At 37.4% G+C, this 21,732-nt stretch overlaps 1 protein-coding gene across 1 annotated transcript in view; it reads right to left on the bottom strand.

Moving 5' to 3' along the window:
* ARNT2 (aryl hydrocarbon receptor nuclear translocator 2) overlaps positions 1-21,732 on the bottom strand; it is a 258,400-nt gene that overhangs the window by 104,759 nt on the left and 131,909 nt on the right. Inside the window, exon 6 of the mRNA XM_044660152.1 lies at positions 2,785-2,887. Coding sequence (XP_044516087.1) covers positions 2,785-2,887 — 103 coding nt within the window. The remainder of the gene's footprint in view (positions 1-2,784; positions 2,888-21,732) is intronic.

Here is a 21,732-nt window from a genome sequence, read left to right as displayed (position 1 = left end):
ACTTATAACTTAATAGAAGATACAAGAAATGAACAAGCAAGAATAGTCAAATAACAATATTTGTGAGGAGTGTAATGCAGAATTTATGCAAGATCTCTTGCATTTGCAAAATTACCCTAGGCAATCCTGTCAGTTAGGAGAATGGAACTCGGGCCGGGCAGGTGCCAGGCCCAGGAGCTGACAATTTGAGCTGGGACTATAAAAACCCCTGCAGAACCAACCTGGGGGTTCTGATTTCCTTGACCTCACCCAGACACCCAACTGCCCCTGACTTCCCCTTGGGGACCCCGGGAGGTTGAAGGGAGGTTTGGGTTGTGGAAAGTGGGCAGGATTTAGATTAGAGTAGCCTAGCAACAGGGACACTCCTATACCAATTAACAACATCAGGGCAGTGCTAAACTATCTCTGGTTGAGGTCTGGTTCCCTCAGCCCGACCTTACCTTTTAGCTCCATAGCCATCACTTGCCAGTCGCCCCTAGCAACAGCCTCTCAAGAGCCCTAAACCCTCTTACCTCAGTTTTCCCTTCTGTGTTAAAATAAACCCTTAGCCTGAAACTGAGAGTTTCTGTAATTATTATAACATCATCTTGGGCTAAGGGGTTGAGGAGAGGGGAGAATAACAACCAGTTGACTTTAAAAGAAGCACTGGGCAAGCATCCATTGTATCCAGGAAGTGTGTGAACTTCACTTCCTGTTGAGTTCTGCTTTCACTCCAGCACGGAGGGGCCCCTCACTCTCCACCTTAAAGGAGCCTATAGGTAGCAGGGAGACTGACTGGGCATCACAGCTCAGGCTACACATCCCTGACAGTCTCAAATCACCTGCTACTGTAGTTGCAGGCTCCCAGGCCCAGGTGACTCACTTGTACCACCAGCTCCTCTATTATTAGCCATGTTTACCCACTTATTACAGGAGATATTACAAGTCTTTGGATAATTAAGTGCTAGATGAGTGTTGGAGGGCAATAAGTCCTCTGATTTCAGAGGGAAAAGAATTTCATTCTGCATTGAAACAGTTAAGATAGTATTTATAGAACTAGGCCTTGAAGGGTGAATATCACTTGGGTAAAGAAAAAGGAAAAGACAGAATTTTTGGTGGAGAATGAACATAAGCAAGATGGTAAGACAATGACACAGTACATCTTGGAAGACAGTAAATAAACCATTTTGGCTCAAGAGGATGGTTTAGATAGATATTAGCAAAATAAAAGGTTGGAAAAGTAAGCTGGAGGCAGATTAAGGAAGATTCTGAATGCCAGAGGGAATGCTATAGAGAAAATTTCTCTAGATTTCAGTAAAACATTTGACTCATTCTTTGGGGCAAGATGAGAGATGTGTGCTGTCCAATAGTACATTTAGATGGAATTAGAAACTGGCTGAACACACAGTTTCAGTCATTAATGGCATCATGTCAGTTTAGAGGGAGGGTCAGTTTGGCCCTAAAAAACAAAACTAGGAAGTTGTAAGGAGGCAGGTTTAGGTTAACCATAAAGATAAAATCCTAACAATTGAAGCCATTCAAGGTGGAATGACCTAACCATTCTGGAGAGCAATTTGGAATTATGCCCAAAGGGCTATAAAAGAATGCATGCCTTTTGATCTAGCAATACCACTACTAGGTCTGTATCCAAAAGAGATTTTTAAAAATGGGAAAGAACCTGTTTATACAAAAATATTTATAGCTGCTCTTTTTGTGATGACAAAGAATTGGAAACTAAAGGGATGTACCTCAATTGGGGAATGGCTGAACAAAATTGTGGTATATGATGATGATGGAATACTATTATGCTATAAGGAATGATGAACAGGATGATCTCAGAAAGAGATGAAAAGACCTTCATGGACTGATGCAGGATGAAATAAGCAGAACCAGGAGAACATTGTACATAGTAACTACAATATTGTGGAATGATCAAATGTGATAGACTTTGCTACTACCAGCAATATGAGATGATTCTGAAGGGCTTACAAAAAAGAATGCCATCCGTCTCCAGAGAAAGAACTGTTGGAGAAGGAATACAGATGAAAACATATGATTTATTAATTGTTTATTTGAGTATATATTTTGGGATTTTGGTTTTTTAGGATCACTTACTTACAAATATGAATAATATGGAAATGTTTTATGCAGTAATACATGTATAACTCAGAATGAATTGCTTGTCAGCTGGGGATGGAGAGGGAGAAGGGAGGGAGATAATACAGATCATATAACTTTGGAAAACTTATGTGAATATTTGTTATTAAAACAGAAAATCCAAATAAAAAACTAAGCCAAACAAATTAAAAAACAAAGTGGAATGGTCAGGAAGTAATAATTTTCCCATCATTATGGATCTTAAAGTGGATGGTTAATTGTTAAAGATATTGTTGAGACTATTCTTAGTCAATTGTTAGTTAATTTGTCTCTATAGTCTTTTCCAATGGTGAGATTCTGTTTATACTTTTAATATAAATCTCAGAAAACACAGGTACAAAACACTGTGCTGCTCTGGGGAAATAGAGGCATCACAGACTATGGAAGAAACTCTAGATTTAGAATCAGAAAATGAGATTTACTCTGAAATCTACCACATGTCCTGTGTGGCCTTAAGCAAATCACTTAATTTCTCTAAGCTTTGGTTCCCTTAGCACTCAAATGGGGATAATAATAGTGAGGAAAACACTATAAAAAGTGAACTGTTATTGTCATGAAAGTAATGGGGAAGTACTGAGTATTCAGCCCTTCCCATAAGTGACATTCATGGCAAATAGTAGCTTGAGACAAAGTGTTATTTTTACAAACCTCATCCTGCAAATGAAAGAGCGTCTGGATCCCATGCACATTCTCATAGACGATTGCTGACCTTCCTTCTTGACGGTCCCTGTCTTCAGATCCAAAATCCGACCTAAAAAAGAAAGAGAACAAACTGAGGATAATTTCCTTCCCTTGTTCTGGATACCAAGAAAAAGGGAACTGTAGACATTGTTTGTTTCTTGCTACATTCAAGTCTTGAGTGTTTTGGCAAGGAGAACATGAATCAATTAAATCTACCCATAATACAAATACTATACTGTAGTAAATAGTTTCTATCCTCTTTCCTTTCCTGAGAAAAGAAAAGAAGCCTTTTTTAAGTCGTTAATACAGAACAAAAGAGATTCAACAGGATGACTTTGATAGAATACACAACTCCTTTTAGATTTAAACCTACTACTGTAGGGTTATCCTAGAAAAAGTTTCAGCTCTTGATGTAACAAAATGGCACACCTTTCTCTCCTCCTGGCAACAGTAATCATTTTTTTTTCTGGGATGATGAAGACAATGATAGCATTTATATAGTTCCTGAAAGCCTGCAAAGTCCAAACTCTTTTTATTTTATTTTCTCATTGCCCAAGAATCAAAGCAAATCAACTGCTGTTGGAAAAGGCATGTCAATCAATGGCACTATGGATCGATGTATACTCTTGACCTCCAAGACCAAAATTCCCATCCATGGTCACTATTTCCCTTTATGTGTTGTCTCCCTCTGTTAGAATATATTCTCTGTCAGTTCAGGGATGGTCATTCTTTTGTATTTGTATCCTCAGTGCTTGGCACAGTGCCTGACATAATAAAAGCTTAATAAATGCCTTTTCATTCATTCACTCATTCATTCACTTTAAGATTTAAAGTGTTGAGATTTCCTCAAATATTTCTATGAGGCACATAGTTTAATATTATTATATCTGTTTTACAAATAAGGAAATGGGCACAGAGGAGTAAAGTACTTTATACAAGGTTATGAAGTGATTCAAATCATCCCATATTGGTGACCATGTAGTACTTGTTGGTGGAGAAATATATTGACAAAAGTTATATATTTTGAGTTTTTTCTTCATTTTTTCTCCCTGTGACACAGGAATTCAAGATAGTGAGTGGGAGGAAAGCTGTTTACAAAAGAATGCATGTTTTAAAAAATTAAATTCACTAATACAAAAAGCTGTCATGAATACATTGTAGAAAACAAATACAAATAAATTTTTTAAACCCATACCTTCCATCTTAGAATCAATACTGTGTACTCATTCCAAGGCAGAAGAGTGGTAAGGGCTAGGCAAAGATGGTTAAGTGACTTGCACAAGGTCGCTCAGCTAGGAAGTGTCTGAGACCAGATTTGAACCTAGGACTTCCTGTCTCTAGGCCTGGCCCTCAATCCACTGAGCCACCAAGCTGAACCCCAAAAAATAACTTTTAGCCAGTAAAATATAAATTTTAAGTTTTATGACTAAAAATATGTAAACTCTCCCTATAAAAATTGATGGCTACTAAAATGATCTTTACTGATATATAGATATAGATATATAGAGATTCTTCTAGTAGGATCAAGGCTCTAAGCTAATGGATGCCCTATTATAAAACTTACTTTTTTTTTCTGCTTTAAACCCTTACCTTCTGTCAGTATCAATTTGAAGACAGAATTGCAGCAAGGCCTAGGCAACTGAAATTAAGTCCAGGATCACACAGATAGGAAGTATCTGAGGCCAGATTTGAACCCAGGTCATATCTTGTCTTTAAGAGTAATTCTCATAACAAAGACCAAGATTTTTTTTGGGGGGGAGAGATGTTAAACATTTATACTTGAATATATACATACACACATATATAATATATATGTAATTGCCTACTATGTGTCAAGCACTATGCTAAATGCTTTTTATAAATATTACCTCATTTGATTCTCAACACAACTCTGCAAGGTAAGTACTATTATAATCCCCATTTTAGTTTTAAAGTCTCATGCATCCTGGTCAGAGTCCCTTTTAAGGCTGGTAGAAATCACTACCTTCCCAGAAAGAACTGAATTATCCATTAAATGACCTATTTCATTTCATTTCATTTCATTTTATTATTATTTTTTTCTTTTTTTAATTTTTATTTTGAATATTTTCTCATAGTTACATGTTTCATGTTCTTTCCCTCTCCCCCAAACGCCCCTAACCCCCTTTGGCTGATGCACAATTCCACTGGGTTTTACATGTATCTAAACGATATATTTTAGGGAACCCATTCTAAACACCACACCCTGGGAGAAGCCCTGGCTAAGGAGACTCCAGCTTTGGGGAAATGGAAACCAACTGGATTTGGATTCAGAATATGGAATGAGGTTTACATCTTGCTTAGGATTCTCATTAGCTACATCCAGAGAAAGAACTGTGGGAGCAGAAATACAGAAGAAAAACAACTGCTTGATCACATGGGTTGATGGGTACATGATTGGGTATGTATACTCTAAACAATCACTCTAGAGTAAATATCAATAATATGGAAATAGGCCTTGATCAATGACACATGTAACACCCAGTGGAATTGCATGTCAGCTATGGGAGGGGGGTGAGAGGAGGGGAGGGAAAGAACATGAATCAAGTTCTTTCATGGACAAGCCATTTTTTTCCTTTGAGTTTTATTCTCAAAGATGATACCTATAGTAGTTACATCACATAGTTGTTATAATACAGTTACATATCCAAAGTACTTTCCTAAAACTTAAAGTAGGGGTTGCTAACCTCTTTTTGAGCCTTTCTAGAAATCTGGTGAAGTCTATGGATCCTTCTTAGAATGATGTTTTTGAACACACACACAAAATACAAAGGATTACAAAGGAAACTAATTATATTGCAGTTCAGTTCAGTATTTTTCAGTTGTGTCCAATTCTTCGTGACCCTGTTAGGAATTTTCTTGGCAAAGATGCTGGAGAGATTTGTCATTTCCTTCTTCAGATCATTTTACAGATGAGCAAACCAAGGCAAACAGGGTTAAGTGACTTGCCCAGGATCACATAAGTATATGAGGCCAGATTTGAACTCAGGAAGATGAGTCTTTCTGACTCTAAGACTGACACTCTATCCACTGCATCATAAATTCCAATAGTTATCAAAATATAATTCATCAAAAAATTCAGAGAAGTTAGGTTAGTAACCCCTGCTGCAAGAGGTATGGGGAGGAATTATTATCTTAGTCTTATCCACTAACTCATGTTATGTTCTAAGCCCTGACCTGTTTCTCACTGGTCTCAACTCAGAGCTGGTATTAATATGCACGTCACCTAACCAAGTATCTGCCGAACTCCTCCCTGATTAGTAAGGTGCTTCAACACACACTCCAGTTCTATACTCATTCCATATTCCAGCGACAAATTAGTCCTGAACTCCAGAATCCATTTTGTTAAGCCTTAATCAAACCCAACCCTATCTCAGACAGGCAGATGGTGTCTTGACAAAGACAGCTATTTAGAATTCTTTTTTTTAAAAAGAATCCTGAGTGCCTCACTAACATCTTGTGAAGAAATTTACAATCAACAGACATGTCCTAACACTTACAGTACCTGCGAACAGTTTGTTTAAGCTGTCACCAATGTGTACAATAGGAGCACCTTAAAGGCAAGTGTTATGTCAGGGTAAGACATAATTGTTTACCTCTTAACCTTTTATAGAAGTTGTAAAGTTTAAAGCACAGCCCTAAGACATCAATTAGGAAAGAAATGGGTCATTCTCTATTTCATTCAGGCATCTAGCATGGGTAAAGTAGTAATTAATACTTGAGGCATCTTGTGATTTCACCTATATGGGTATTCCCCTCACTAAGATGAATCGAAACCTCTCTATGCCTTATGGCCCTGCTTAATGAGATACTTTAGCAAGAAAAGAAAGGGAAAAAAAAGAAAAGAAAAGGAGAGAAGAGACAAGACAAGAAGAGAAGAGAAAAGAAGAGAAAAGAGAAGATAAAAAAGAAAAGAGATGAGAAGATAAAAAAGAAAAAAAGAAAAGAAAAGAGTTCTCATTTATTGGGCAACTGCTCTGAAAACAAACCTCTCCAAACTTTGCTAGACTGGCCCTTGAATGGCACATATATAGTCTATCACTTGGGTCATTCTTAAAGGATTTCACTTTAGTGGAGTTTATGAAGGCATGTGCTCCACTGATAAAAGATCATATATTGAGTTGGAAGTGAAATCCTTTCCCTAAATTAATTTTTTTAATGAACAAAAACCATATTTTTTTCCCTTCTGCCTCCCTGCCTTTACTGGAAAAGGAAAAAAGGGTAAAAAAAAATACCCTTGTCACAAATATGCAGTCAAACAAAACCACTTTCCACATTGACCATGTTAAAACAAGTCATGTCTCAATCTAAACTATGAGTCCATCACATATTCAACAGGAAGTGGGCTAGTCTGGGGCCTCTGAAATCACAATTGATCATTACATTCATAGAGCTCTGGGCCTGAAATTAAAAAGATGCATTCAAATCCAGACTCAGACACTATGTGACCAAGGGCAAGTTTCTTGACCACTATCTGCCTCAGTTTCTTTATAAAACCCATATAACCAGGGTTGTGAGGATCAAATGAGAAATTTGTAAAAGTGTTTAAAACAGTGCTAAGAATAAACTGGGTTAATAATTAATTCATTCCTTCCTCTCTCTTCTGTCTCCTTTTCTCTTTCTTTCCTCTTTCTCTTTCTTCTCTCTCTTTTTCTTTCTTTCTCTGTCCCTCTCTCCTATTCTTCCTCCTTCCTCCCCACCCTCCTGGTTCTGCTTATCTTACTTTGCCTTAACTGAGACAAGTCTTTCTAGGTTCATTTGAAACTGCTCCCTTCACACTTTCTTATAGCACAATAATATTCCATTACATTCATATACTATTATTTCAGGTGGAAATACTGTAGTCACGTAAATTACTCCCTTCGTTTTACAAAAAAAGAAAACTAAGGACCAAGTCAGTGAGAGATTTGCCCAGTGGCAGAGCCAGGATTTAAGTGCAGGTCCTTTGATTCTAGTTTCAACATTCTTTCATAAAGTCTCTTCGTGAACTCATATTTACCTTTGATCCACAATGAGCCATCAGAGTAGGATTTCAGGGTAGGTGTTATAGTTTTTAAAATTTCAGTTTAGAAACAATTGCATTGGATGTATACATTTGAATGTGATTCAGTTAGCAGAAGGTTAGCTATAAGTTCTGACAATTATCTAGCTTTCGTGCTACTGAATAAATTCCCAATTAATTCCCAATAAATGAGTAGCTGTCATTTGTATAATTCCGGTTACAAACACAGTTTGGTGCTTGTCTGTTCTCACTCAAGGGTCCTGGTTTTTTTTTCTTCTGTGTGTTTTTTTTAACAGCATTTTAAGTGTAAATTGTCACTTGCTTTATCATCACCCCAACGGCAAATGGTTTCAGCTGTGAGGAAGGCAAACCTTGCAGTCTGTCAAATTCCAATCCAGCACTCTGAAAATAAATCACAGCTGTGTGCCACATGGGCCGCTGAACACAAGGAGATCAGACAACATATTTTCATGATATTTCTGCCATGACTCTGTAAGACAACTGTTTCAATGTTTATTTCTCCATGTTATACTCCGGTTTCAGTAGGAACAATGGAGTCCTTTACATACCTCCTTCAAAATGCCAATTTTATTTACATTCTAAAATAGATGGGTACCTAAAAACTTGAATATAAATGAAACTTTTTAAATGCCAAAGTAAAAATTTTAAATTCTAGCATAAATACTAAAATAAAACTTTAATATATGTGGATATATACTATAGAAACATAAAATACTCTAGGAGAGGTGTAGAATATTAACAACTGACAAGATCAGGAAGTCTTGTATAAGAGGTACTACTTGATATGAAATTTGAAAGGAGTGAAGGTGTTTCAAGACACAATAGTGTAGAATAAATGTTCTAGCTATGGAATGTGTAATGGTTAAAGGAGAAATATGGAATGTCATATTTGGTGAATGGCAAGTAGGCCAGTTTGCCTAGAATGTAGAGTGTGTGAAGAGAAATAATATGATATCAGTTGAAAAATAGATTGGAGCCTGATTATAAAAGGTTTTAAAAGCAAAACAGAGGAGTTTGTAATAAAAAAATAAATCCACATTTTTGGTCTTAGAATAAATATGAAGTATTGTTTCCAAAAGAACAGTAAGGACTAGACAATTGGGGTTAAGTTACTTGCCTAGGGTCACATAGCTAGGAAGTATTTGAGGTCATATTTGAAACCAGGACCTCCCATCTCCAGGTCTGGCTCTCTATTCTCTGAGTAATCTAATTGCCCCTGGAGTTTGTAATTTAGAAGTGATAGGGAACTACTTAAATTTCTTTTGCAAAGGAGTAACATTGCTCGAATTGGGCTTTTTAGGAATATCAGTTAGGAGAATGGCTTGAGAGAAGATAGAATATAGAGGCAGGGAGAGAAAGCTATTACAATAAATAGTCCAGGAGAGAAGTGGCCATGAATGACTCATCCAGTGGATAAGGGCCTGAATAAAAGGTGGTGGAAAGGAGATTGGTTAAAGAGAATGATTGCAAAGGTGCTGTGAAGGATGAATCAAGAAGACTTGGCAACTAATTAGCTAGAGAAGGTGAGGGAAGACAGAGTCCTAGATAGTCCTGAGGGACTGAAATGATGGTGGAACTCCACAACCATATGGAAATGTCCATAAACATAAGGAAGTATGAGGGTGGGTGCCTCTAGTGCCTGGTACATAACAGGTGCTTTGTTGGTATTGTTCATTCTTCAGTTTTGAAGAACACCAATAATATCATAGAGTGACGTCTTGATTTGGTTGGGTGAATTGTTTTAAGTGAGGTAGAGTTGCACAAAGTCATCAGCTTCACTCTCTTTTACAGTCATGGAAATCCAATTGCAAGACAAAAGTCAAGATGCGTGGCATGACTTGGAATGCAATGGATAACCTTGGGTTCTTTGATGTCTAACCAAGATCTAAGCACTCCACGGAGCCTGCTTCTGCCACTTTCATGGCCACTGAAACAAATTGTTCTCTTTGCCCTTTCTACTGGGAAGCATGCCTGAGATAGACAGCCCCCAACTCACCAAAGTGTTTGAGGCCTATTGATTACCCTCAACCTGGTTTAGCCTACCTATTGAGATGGTTTACCAGGATGTGGCTGTTGTGCATGCTATAGCTTCTTGGAGCCACAAGGGAGAAGAGGTAGACACCAAAGAAGATAAGCAGCCTTGAAAAGGGTCTTCCTTGAACATCTCATGCATCCTAGGTGTTTTAATGATTTTTGATTAATTAACTGGTAAAGCAGGAATGGGTGAGAATAAAGAATAGGTTTAGAAGAAGTAAGGTATAAGAAGGAGAAAGGGACATAAAAAAACCCAACCTAAAAGTAATATGTGATGCTTGATATTCAAGTAAAGCATTTTAAAATGCAAATAACACATGTGTGAATCTTCAGAACCCCACTCTCAAAGTTCTCAAAGTAACATTCAATTTCTTTTAGTATTATATAACATTCTCTCATTCAAGTTGTTGACTATTGACTATGGGGCCCATGAGATCCTTGTGAGGTCNGCCTGCAACCAGGTATTCTGCTGTCAGAGTTAGTGTTTTTTCTATTATACCTCAAAAATATGTATGATCAGAAAAAAAATCCATTAAAATAGTTAAGATAGAGAGATCAGTGATGGATAGTGCAAGCATTACATAGCAGTTATTATTTAAATAGCCAAAAGAAGGTCTCAAGGGCACTTGGTAGATCTCTTCAATGATTTATGGAAGGGCATGGACAAGAGTCATACAGGATGAGAATTTATGGGTGAGACCGACACTGGTAGAGGGAGTGCCTATACCATTAGATCATCAGTCCATGAAAATTTGGAAAAAAAATTTGCTCTTCTACCCAAATTCCAAATGCATTTATACACAAATTCTGGGATGAAGCTCTCCATGTGTCTGTCTAGGTCATATATAACTAGCATCTTTTCCTGCTTCTGAAAATCTAATTGTGATTATTGTGTCTTGTGGCAGTAAAATGCAAATGACTACACTGATTCATGCCCTTTACTAGGGGAGGAGCTGTGTTCTGTTTCACTTCCATTCATTTTAAAACACTATGATTAAGATCATCTCAGTGCTTGTTGCCTAAAGATGAATTATCTCTGCATGACCTTGGTACTTTGTCACCATAGCAACTCCACAGCCCAAATTACAGGACAGTTAAGTTTTGCTGAAGAAGCCTTATAAATCACTGATCACAGGGAGAGCCCGAGGAAGTAAACACTTTTTAGGTTGGGAATGTAATGTATAACTTTTTAGCAATTTTCTATATTACAGTGTAACTCTGAAGCATACCAATACTCAAATTGATAATATAATGACTCTTCCTCACAAGGTCAATTAAAGAGAAGTTGAGTTTTGTCAAGAGTATGTACACGTAGGACTAAAAAATAGGTGGGCTCATCATGTATTAAGATTAGAAATGGATAGTCCAAGTGTTGGGTTGGCATTTTCATTAAAATAGACAGAGGAAGGACTCTGCAGGGGTCAGAAATGGATAGCCCAAATGTTATATTATTATTATCATTAAATTAACCAGAGGGAGAGCTCTGCAGGGAGAAGTGATCACCAGTCAGAATCTCTTTAAAAGAAAAGCAAAATGACATTGTAAAAAAATATATTCATTAATACATTCATAAGATTCATAAGGAACGCACAAATGAAGTATTTCATGGGACCCTGTCATCAGAGAACATTATAATCTAATTAGGAAGGTAAGACACACACATGTGATTAGAAAATGAGATGATTGGGCACATACAGTACATGCTATGAGGTTTCAGAGAAGGGAAGCTAGAAGTCAAGATAAACAGTAGCACTCAAAGTTTTATGGAAGTTTGGCCTTAAGCATGGATAGGATTGGATAGGTAGAGGGGACTGGGGAAAGTTTTATAGAAAGGAAGAATAAAATGAACAAAGGAATGGAGATGAGAAACGGAAAGTATTTATTGGTAGTCTCACACCTTTAGATGTGGAATCATGGTGGTTCAGCTTGGGATGGGGGGAGTATGCAGGAGCACAGTGCTTAATAAGTAATTCTACCCCACGGTGTTGCAGACTGCTTGCAGGATATAAAACAGGGGAGCCAGAAGAAGGAAGCAATTGAAGTTTTTGTTTTGTTTTAAAGTACTCTCTCATTCTGTAGCAGCAGAAGACAAATTTCAATTGTTTGAGCAAATGAAAGAAAGAGGAATAGATTCTACCCATATGTTGTAGAAGCATACATTTCATCTTGGGAAGTCTGGGTTTTCCCATCTTCATATAAATGTTTTCCACGTCTTACCAGATGGATTCAATTGGACACCCAGGGGGCATGTCTAGATCTGTGTTCCCTGCAGAGAATGGGAGTCATGGGCTGCCACTTGTTGTAGCTATACAGAGTTGCAGATATAGTTGGCATAGAGACTTGGGAAATCATATCTACAAAGATAATCTGCCTTAGAATAAATAACAATAACAACAACTAGCATTTATAAAGCACGTCAAGGTTTGCAAAATATTTTCCAAGTGTTATCTCAGTTTATCCTTACAACTCTGGGAGGTAGGTGCAATCATTATTCTCATTTTATAGTTGAAGAAACTAAGGTAACCAGAGGTTAACTGATTTGTCCAGGATCATACCATTAATATCTAAGATCAGATTTGACCTCAGGTCTTCTTGAATCTAGGTGTGGCATTCTTCCACTATGCCAACAAACTATTTCTAATCTATTCTACAGAGTTTAGCTTGAGGGTGCACACTATGGTTATATTTCTTTTTCCTCAGGGCAACAGTTATAATATAGGTCCTTAAGGTTTCTGTAAGTATGATGTGAGAGGGATAAAAGTAGTCCTGACTTAGCTGCAGTGGAGAGTTGATGCTGAGAAAAAATGGGAAGAAAAGTTGGATAAATGCAGTAGGGCCAGAAAGTAGAGAGTAGGGAGTGGAGTTGATTTGATGGGCAATAAAAAAAGGTGCTACAGATGCTTAAAAATGGATTGGCATAATGGGAAATGTGAGATTTTATCATGAAAATCAGGTCTTCTTGATGGAGAGAACACATTTTGTAATATTACTCCAATGTGTCTGTTATTTTATTGATGTAGTATTTCCCTTTTTGGCAGTGATATCTCAACCTATTCCATACATTCTCATCCTGTATGCTTCTTCTCTACATTCTCCCATAATTTTTTTCATGAAAGATTTTATATAATGCACCAGAGGCTTTCCTCAAAGTCTTCTAATATTTAATGGATACTCTTGCAACATTTAAGCTGTCAGTTATTCTCTCACCTCTTGATTTTCTTAGTTAAATATATATTTGAAAGTGCTTTTTTATACCACTTCTTGCATGACAATCATCATTGGTATTATGCTTGCTGCCTGCATCTTTGGCTTCCTGAACTGAGCACCTGCCATTTTTTTTTAACCCTTGTACTTCGGTGTATTGTCTCATAGGTGGAAGATTGGTAAGGGTGGGCAATGGGGGTCAAGTGACTTGCCCAGGGTCACACAGCTGGGAAGTGGCTGAGGCCGGGTTTGAACCTAGGACCTCCTGTCTCTAGGCCTGACTCTCACTCCACTGAGCTACCCAGCTGCCCCTTGAGCACCTGCCATTTTGATTGTTCAGAGAATACTGGACTAGACTTGTGATTTCATTTCTCTTTGGAACACCCTGGTGAGCAAACTTTCTTTACTAATAGAGATTAGCACCTTTTCTGCAATTTGTAGTTTTAGGGAGTTGCTTATAGCACTGAGAGGTAAGTGACTTGGCCAAGGTCAAACAGATGGTATCAGAAGTGGGTCTTGGACCCAGGTATTCCTGGCTCTGAAACAAGCTTTCTAAGCACTACACTATACTGCCTCTTCTAGAGGACATGGTATTTCTTAATTTGCATTCATGTAGCATCATCAGGTAATATTAATTCTAAAGTGATGGGATTTGGTAGCAGGATGCAGCTCAGAATTCTTTAAAGAAAAAGAGAACAAACAGTATATAAATACAACTAACAAGGTTGATAGGTTTTCCCTTTTTAAATTAAACCCTCTGATTATATTGAACAAAAGTAAGAGACTGGAGTTGGGTATAACTTTGATCCCTTAATACAATGAATTTTGTTCTTCAAGGATAAGCTTGATTTTCAAACTGTTAACTCAGACAACTTTTCAAATTGTTTTTATAGCTATGATCAGTTACAATTCTCATGAAACTTCCCAATGATTCTACTATCTTGCTGACAAAAATCTAATTTCTCAAAAACAGGTCGAGAGAGAGAGAGAGAGAGAGAGAGAGAGAGAGAGAGAGAGAGAGAGAGAGAGAGAGAGAGAGAGAGAGAGAGGTGTCAGCACATTGGTAACATTCTGACTCTACATATTATTAGGGTAACTGGACCTCAGTTGTCTATAGGGCCCCAGAAGGCAGTTTTCACTCTCTCAGTTTTCTCTGAAGAATCAGGTAATGATATTAACAATCTGAGCACTGATATAGGGCAATGGGAGAAAAGAGTTATTAACCTTGCCTGGAACTATGGCAGACAGGAGCAAGAATCTAGCCATGTTCTGGCAACTATGATCTACTGTGAGTCATTAGTCCACTGGAGAATTGGTGGGAATGTAGAATATTCTGGGAGAGCCAATCCTGTCAGCTCTTGCCATTTAATGAGGGTCTATCTAAGTTTAGGGAAGACAAGAGTGATAGAGGCATCAGATCCAAGGAAGCAGACACAAAGAATTAGATATTAGTCTGAATCAATGCAACTTTAGGTGTGCCATTAAAAAGAGATAATTCAGCTGGGAGAGATGAAAGGTGAAACTAGAAAAGGATGACAGATTAGGTCACAATTACAGGGAAGTCAGATAGGAATTTCAGGGGCAGATCTCTGCTGACACCAGTGCTCCAGCTTTAGAGCAGGTTGTTTTGCTGGATCCTCTTTATGGAGGCCTACCCATTCCAATATCCTAAAGATCTCATGGCCCTAGGATAGGGACAGTCTATTTTTCTAAAGGAAGAGGATCTTTCCCTAATTGCTGTCAGCCCAGATGGGTTTCAAACAGTCTTTTGGCCAATACTGACAAAAAAAGAGACAAATTAGAAGTTTGCCTTGGATAAGATCACAAAAGAAGACTTTGTACACAGAAAAAAATACTCCACAGGCTAGAAAAGGAAGACAAATATAAAATAGAAATATTTCACCAAAAGAATTCTTAAGAAAACTGAAAACATCTTATCTTGGTTATACAGAGGAAAACCAAGATAGCAAGGGGGAGGAGGAAGGAGAGAACAAGAGGAAATGATTAAAAATAAAAGCAAAGCAATGGTCAAGTTACAGATAATATCTGAAGTGGTTCCAAATATGTGCAGCCCCCTGAAATGAAGGGATAGAGGGATAAAAAAATTCTATTCATTGCCATGACAAAATGTTCTTATTTTCAAAAGGTAGAACACAGTGACTTTAACAGATGTGTACATGAAGTTGACCTTGAAAAAACTTGATACTAGGAAAAGCATCCATCAAAATTTGGGGAAGCTTACTCCTGCAAGGACACAGAACTCATGAAATATGCAGCATGTGTTCCAAAATAAAATTATGTACCCCTGAAACAGCATCTTAAAGAGGCAGCTTCTCCTTAGGAAGAGGTGACACAGCTGGAAGTTGATTCTTTTCAAGGCAACTTAGGGTTAATTGGTTGACTTAGCAGGACAAAATTAGAGAGCTTGGTTTTTAAGGAAAAATTGTATCAGAGAACAATGGATTACATAGTTAGTCTCTAAACTATGCCTTGACCTATACTAAGTTTGTGTGCTCATTTAAAAATAAAAGGTAAGTATTTTATTTTAGGATCATGATGACCCTTACAGTGCCACAGAGCATCTATTTTAAATTTCTCCTCCTTCAAAAGGCATTCTGGATATCTCTACCTAAATGTCCCAATAGTGCCTTAAAGTAAACATGCCCTGAACTGAATTCATCATCTGCCTTATACTCATACCTTCCTTAGTTATTATGGTCATGGCATGGTCATCCTCTCAATCACTTGGTCTTAAAACCTCATAATTATCTTTGACTCTTCTCTCTTTCTTCTCCTTCCATCCAAAGTTGGTAAATTTTGTTAACTTTCCCCTCTACAACTCCTCATACATTCCTCTGATCTCATGTCATAAGCTTATTTCAGATCTTTACCACCTCTTGTCTGGACAGTTCAAATGGTCTCAGAAGTGATCTCTCTGACTCCTATCTATCATCTCCTCTAATTTATTCTTCACTTTGTTGTTCAAATTTTCCTCTACTCAAAAGCTTTCAGGTTATAATACAAACTTTTTACTCTGGCGTTTAAAACCTTTAATAATCCGTCTCTGACCTATCCCTTCCCATACTCTATATTCTACCAAATCTGGACTGTCTAATAACTATTTCCAAAACTAACATGCAATCACCTGCCTCCATACTTTTCTATAGGCCATCTCTCATTCTGGGAATGCACTCCCTACTCATCTCAAGGTTTAGAATCTTTATTTCTCAAATTTGATACCACTAGAGAGTTCTCTATATCCATGAAATCATAGTACCTATCCCTATCATTAGTTGCTTTCATAATTCGGCTTGTGTCACCGTCTCCCTGAAGCTTTCCTTGGTCACCCCAAATGAAATCATACTCTCTTTTCTAAAATTTTTCTTGAGAATTTCATCTTGATCTTTCACCTGCCTCTATCACATTCAATATCATATTAACTTCATATATTTTTTGATCATTTAGCTTATACTTATATCCTGAGGTGGTTGTCTATTACTTTTCTTTTTTAATCAATACAGTTTACTGACTTCAAAGATATATGAGGGGGAAGATGCTGTGTATGGGTGTTGCCCAAACCAGACAACCCTGCAAACTAGTAAAACATCCAAATTCTTTCCTGGAGGTATAGCATGATGGTACCTCTGAAGGAGGAGGAAAAGGAAAAAAAACAGGGAAGGGGAAGTAGATGGGAGTGAAAGGAACAGGATATAAAGGGGAAGCAGCTTTTTAAGTTCATAGTTTTTTAAAAGGAAAAGATCTTTGGTAGTAAAACCTTTGCTGACTGGCAATTGAGAAATACTGCACTAGAATATTTCAGCAAGATGTAGTGGAAAGAATTTCCATTTGAAATAAAAAGCAAGACCTGGGTTTGAAGTCAGACTCAGCTTTGTCTTTTACTAACTGTTGGCAAGCCCACATCCTCTCTGAGTCTTGGCTTCTTAATCTGTAAAATGCTAAGAACACTTTCACCAAGTCAAGGGTTGCATAAGGGTGACATGAGATAACCTGATGGCTGTAGGTTCTTTGACCATGATTTATTAATTTTTATATCCTCTGACAAAGTAGCAAGCACAAGAGAGATGTCCAGTAAATACTTGACTTGAATTTGTATATTGAGAAAGTACTTGGGAAACCTTAAAGAGAATAGGGTTAGGGGTTTCAGTGATTCCCAAAGTGGGCTCTACTGCCCCCTGGTGGGTGCTGCAGCGATCCAGGGAAGCGGTGATGGCCACACTTTTTTTTTTGTATTACATTCTATTCTGAGTTCAATAAATAGTTTCATAATTTCCAGGGGGCTCTAAGTAATATTTTTTCTGGAAAGGGGGCGGTAGGCCATAAAAGTCTGGGAACCACTGGGTTACATCTTTAATTTCCTTGGTAATCTCACAAGTAAGAAACTTTCTTTATAAAAGCAGGTTAGCATATTCTACAATTTAGAGACTAACATGGTGGTCTAGACTCTAGGCCTCAGAGCACTGAAAAATGAAGTGACTTTCCTAGGGTCATATGGCCAGTATGAGTCAGAAGTAGGACTTGAAATGAGGTTTTTCTGCCCTCAGAGTCAGCTCAATAGCACAAAGTCTCTAAGCATTCAAAAAAATCATTACTATTTCATACAGTGTAGGACTAGATAATATCAGGGAAGCACAGACTCAAAACCCTTAAACACTTTCCTCTCTTCTCACCATTTCTATGAACCCCACAAGAAAACCTGGAATACTCAGAATGTTAATATAAACTATTTCTGAGTGGCCCATATCTTCTTAGTTAAATCTATTCACATATTTGCACTTAATGATATCACTTTGTATATGGAACATATAACTCCAAGAGAAATTTAAATTTCCAGTTTATCTTTACTATTATTACTACAACTACTACTAGCTAACATTTCTATAGAGCCTACCATGGGATAGACACTATGCTTAGATTTTTACAAATATTATCTCATTACTATTGCTGCTACTACTATTTTAACTTCTTTTTCCTCCTTCTCCTCCTCCTCCTCCTCCTCCTCCTCCTCCTTCTCCTTCTCCTCTTAGGATCTCCTCCTCCTCTTCCTCCTACCACCACCACCAGCACCATTAGCTCCACCACCAGCACCAACACCAGTACCAGCACCACCACCACCACCACCACCACCACCACCACCACCACCACCTAACATTTATATAGGATCTATTTACTATGAGCCAGATACTATGCTAAATTCTTTACAAGTATGATCTCATTTCTGCTACTGCTACAATTGCTACTATTACTAGCTAACATTTATATAGAACCTACTTTTTGCCAGGCACAGTGATAATTTCTTTACAAATATTATCTCATTCCTCGTCCTCCCCTTCCTCAGTGATCTCTTAACTGCCAAATCTAATGGCTTTTTCTCAGTCCTTATAATCCTCTAACCTCTTTGTAGCATATCATCTTGCTATAATACAGCTACCCGGGCCCATTTGCTATTCTTTCACACCCAAACACTCCATCTCCCCAGAGTGGTGCTTTTTCACTGTCTTTCCCAGTAAACAACCTGGAATGCTCCCCCACTTCACTTTTTCTTCCTGGCTTTCCTGGTTTCCTTCAAGACTCAGCTCAAATCCAAACTTTCATAGGAGGAATTTTATCATCTCCCCACTGCTAGTACTTTCTCTTAGAGATGAATTATCTGTATATTTCTTCTGTTTACAGAGTCATTTCCAAGTTATTCCTCCATCAATATATAAGCTCCTTGAAGACAGGGGCTGTTCTGGTCTTTGTGATTTCCAAGTCTTAGCACTGTGTCTTGTATATAGTAACCACCTAATGATGCTTATCAATGGACTGACTAGATAAGAAAAGAATCTACATTTATTTTACATGTAAAAATCTCAAATGTTTAGATACAGAAGAAACCATCATGTTAAGGTAAGCTGTGCTATTTGATTAGTTGCTTGGTGAAAGACTTCACACCTGGGGTGCTTTATTGATTGACTAATGGTATGAAAGCACTTTTCAGCCATAGTACATTCTGGCAAGTCTTAATAATAAAAGTGTTCCTCTTGCCTGATGGTGATACTACTGAACCACCAACAGTGGGGCACAATTGTTATATTGTTTTCCTAGGAATTGGGTATGGATATACCCTGATCCATACAATCTCTCCAGCCTGGTTACACTTGTGACCAACAGCACGCATGTTCCAGATGGCTGGCTGGGGTTCAAGTTACAGTCTATGGCCACAGGATACAGTGAAGCTAACTGGCTGACATGGGGGAGGTCTTGATTATATGTGGCAATGGAGAACAGGATATCATAGATACTGATACCCACAGATAATCTAAACAACTTATTTAGCCAAGTAGCAAGGCAGACTGGTTTGAGTTTCACTCCTTTTATTTCTCCTCCCTACTGTCTGGTAAAGGTGCTAATTAGACATAAGATGGCCAATAGAGAGGCAAAAGTAAGAAAAAAAAGTAAAATAAAAGATCTGAGCAATTTGGAAACTAGATAATCATTCTTTGAACAATCAAGCATTGATTGAAATATTGCACCCAATGCAATAACAACCAATATGTGGAATTACCCACTGTCCACAAGGCACTTCATCAAATCATTCCCTCTGCACTTTGCAAAACACATCATTTCATCTTTTTTTTTAAACAGTCTTCATGTTCAAAACATGAACAGTATCATAAGACCAAAGCTCACTGCATCCTGCTGCTCTGTTCCCCATTAGAAAATCACCACTATTCTGTCTCTTTGCAGCCAGCACCTCCTCTGGTATTTAATCTGTACATAAAAGTACAAATTCTTCATCCTGTTTAAAATACACTAGGGGACTATGGAAAAACACATCCCTCTCCAGCTATCATGCTAGAAAAATGCCAGAAATGCAATGGCTTGGTCTTTTGATTTTTTAACAGTCAATAGTTAACTCTTTGCTGCACTATTCTACCCCAAACACTGCAGAAAGGCCCTGTCTTGAAACATTCATTCAACAAATATGAAGTATCTGTTGAATACAAAGCATAAAGCTAAGAACTGGGATGTAGATATGAAGACGAATAAGACAAAGTCTCTACCCTCAAGAAGAGAAATTATGTTTTCTCCTACCGGATGCCCTATTGCCATCTCAAACCAGATATGTCCAAAACAGAATCCTTTCCCAAAAATTTTGCCTGCCTCTGCTCTTTCTAATTTCCATTTTTTCTGTGAAGGTTCCAATATATTTCTATTCAATCAGGTTTGCAACCACAGGTACAGCTCTAAATTTAAAATAATAATAATTTAGGATTCTCAATTATTTAAAAAATTGATCCCTACCATACCTCCTGTCTCAATGGAAAGCAAAAACAAAGTCCTCATAAAAATATGTACAATCAAGCAAAAAAAAAATTCCTGCATTGGCTGTGTCGATAAAATATGTCTCAATTTGCAATGAGTCCATCAACTCTATGCTAGGTACTATATTTCATCATTTGGTCATGAAGCATTGAGCAGAATTCCTATCTTTCAAAGCAGTTTGTCTTTACAATGCTATTGATATTGTAAAAATTATTCTCCTAGTTCTGCTCACTTTACCCAGAACTTAATCATACAGGTCTCCCAAGGTTCCTCTAAAAATCATCACCATCATCATTTTTTGGAACCCAATATAATATTCTATTATATTTATATATCATAATTTTTCAGCATTGCACAATTTATGAGCACTTGCTTAGTTTCCAGTTCTTTGTCAATACAAAAAGTACTTCTATAAATATTTTTGTACATATGGGTCTTTTTTATCTTATACCTCTTTAAGGATACTCAAAGGATGATATTAGAAAATAAGTTGTTTTATTAGTTTAGATATAAGAAGCAGAGAAGCTGGCTTGAGAAAGAATTGGAGTTTCGAACAGAGCTGAGAGTTTTAATTTCAAATGTTGGCAGTTGTAACCATTTTCCTATGACAGTTACTCTCTCTGGGTGTGGCACTTTCACAGTTAGTGTCTGGCAGTTGGCAGAGTCACACACAGGGACTTTCTCTCTCAGCGCTGGAGAAGGTAATATCTTTGCCTCTCTCTCTCTGTCTGAGTGAAAGACCTGAAGGAGTGTACTATTTTCTTTTCCAACTTGGGAAACACTATTGAATATCTATTACTTTTTATAGACTGATTAAACTCTGAGAAGACCAAAGAAACCCTGGTCTTTGGTTTGGTCTCTGAGTCTATTAAGGTTGAGAGTCCTAACTTGATTCTTGTTGAGACTCAACCAGTTAGCCTTTGCTATTTTTATAACTTAAAGGTGAAGTTAAGAATTCTAAGGATAATAGTGGTAGTTTTATTTAGAATAGTATAAATTTGGGTTAGTCAGATCAGGGAGAATTAGTGTAGCCTGTGAAACAGAGAAGAAGCGGTTCCTTGCGGAACCAGAGAGTTCTATTTGGATGGAGTTAGAATCCCTTAGAATTAGAAATTCTTTTTATCCATATATATTTTAAATAAATAGCTTATTTTTCTATAACAAGAGTCTCTTTAGTGTTCCTTGTGCCTGGCCCTGAAGGGAAGTTCATCTATGAGCTTCACTTCGTTTTATCACTGAAAATACTTTTGATTACATCTATCAAAAGTATCTGAAACAATTTTGAACCTTTATTTCCACAGTTTTCACCA

Source organism: Gracilinanus agilis, chromosome 2 (assembly GCF_016433145.1).
Source record: "Gracilinanus agilis isolate LMUSP501 chromosome 2, AgileGrace, whole genome shotgun sequence".
In the NCBI taxonomy this organism is placed as follows: domain Eukaryota; kingdom Metazoa; phylum Chordata; class Mammalia; order Didelphimorphia; family Didelphidae; genus Gracilinanus; species Gracilinanus agilis.
The sequence above is the reverse complement of the archived record's forward strand: the minus strand, read 5'-3'. Positions and strand labels throughout refer to the sequence as shown.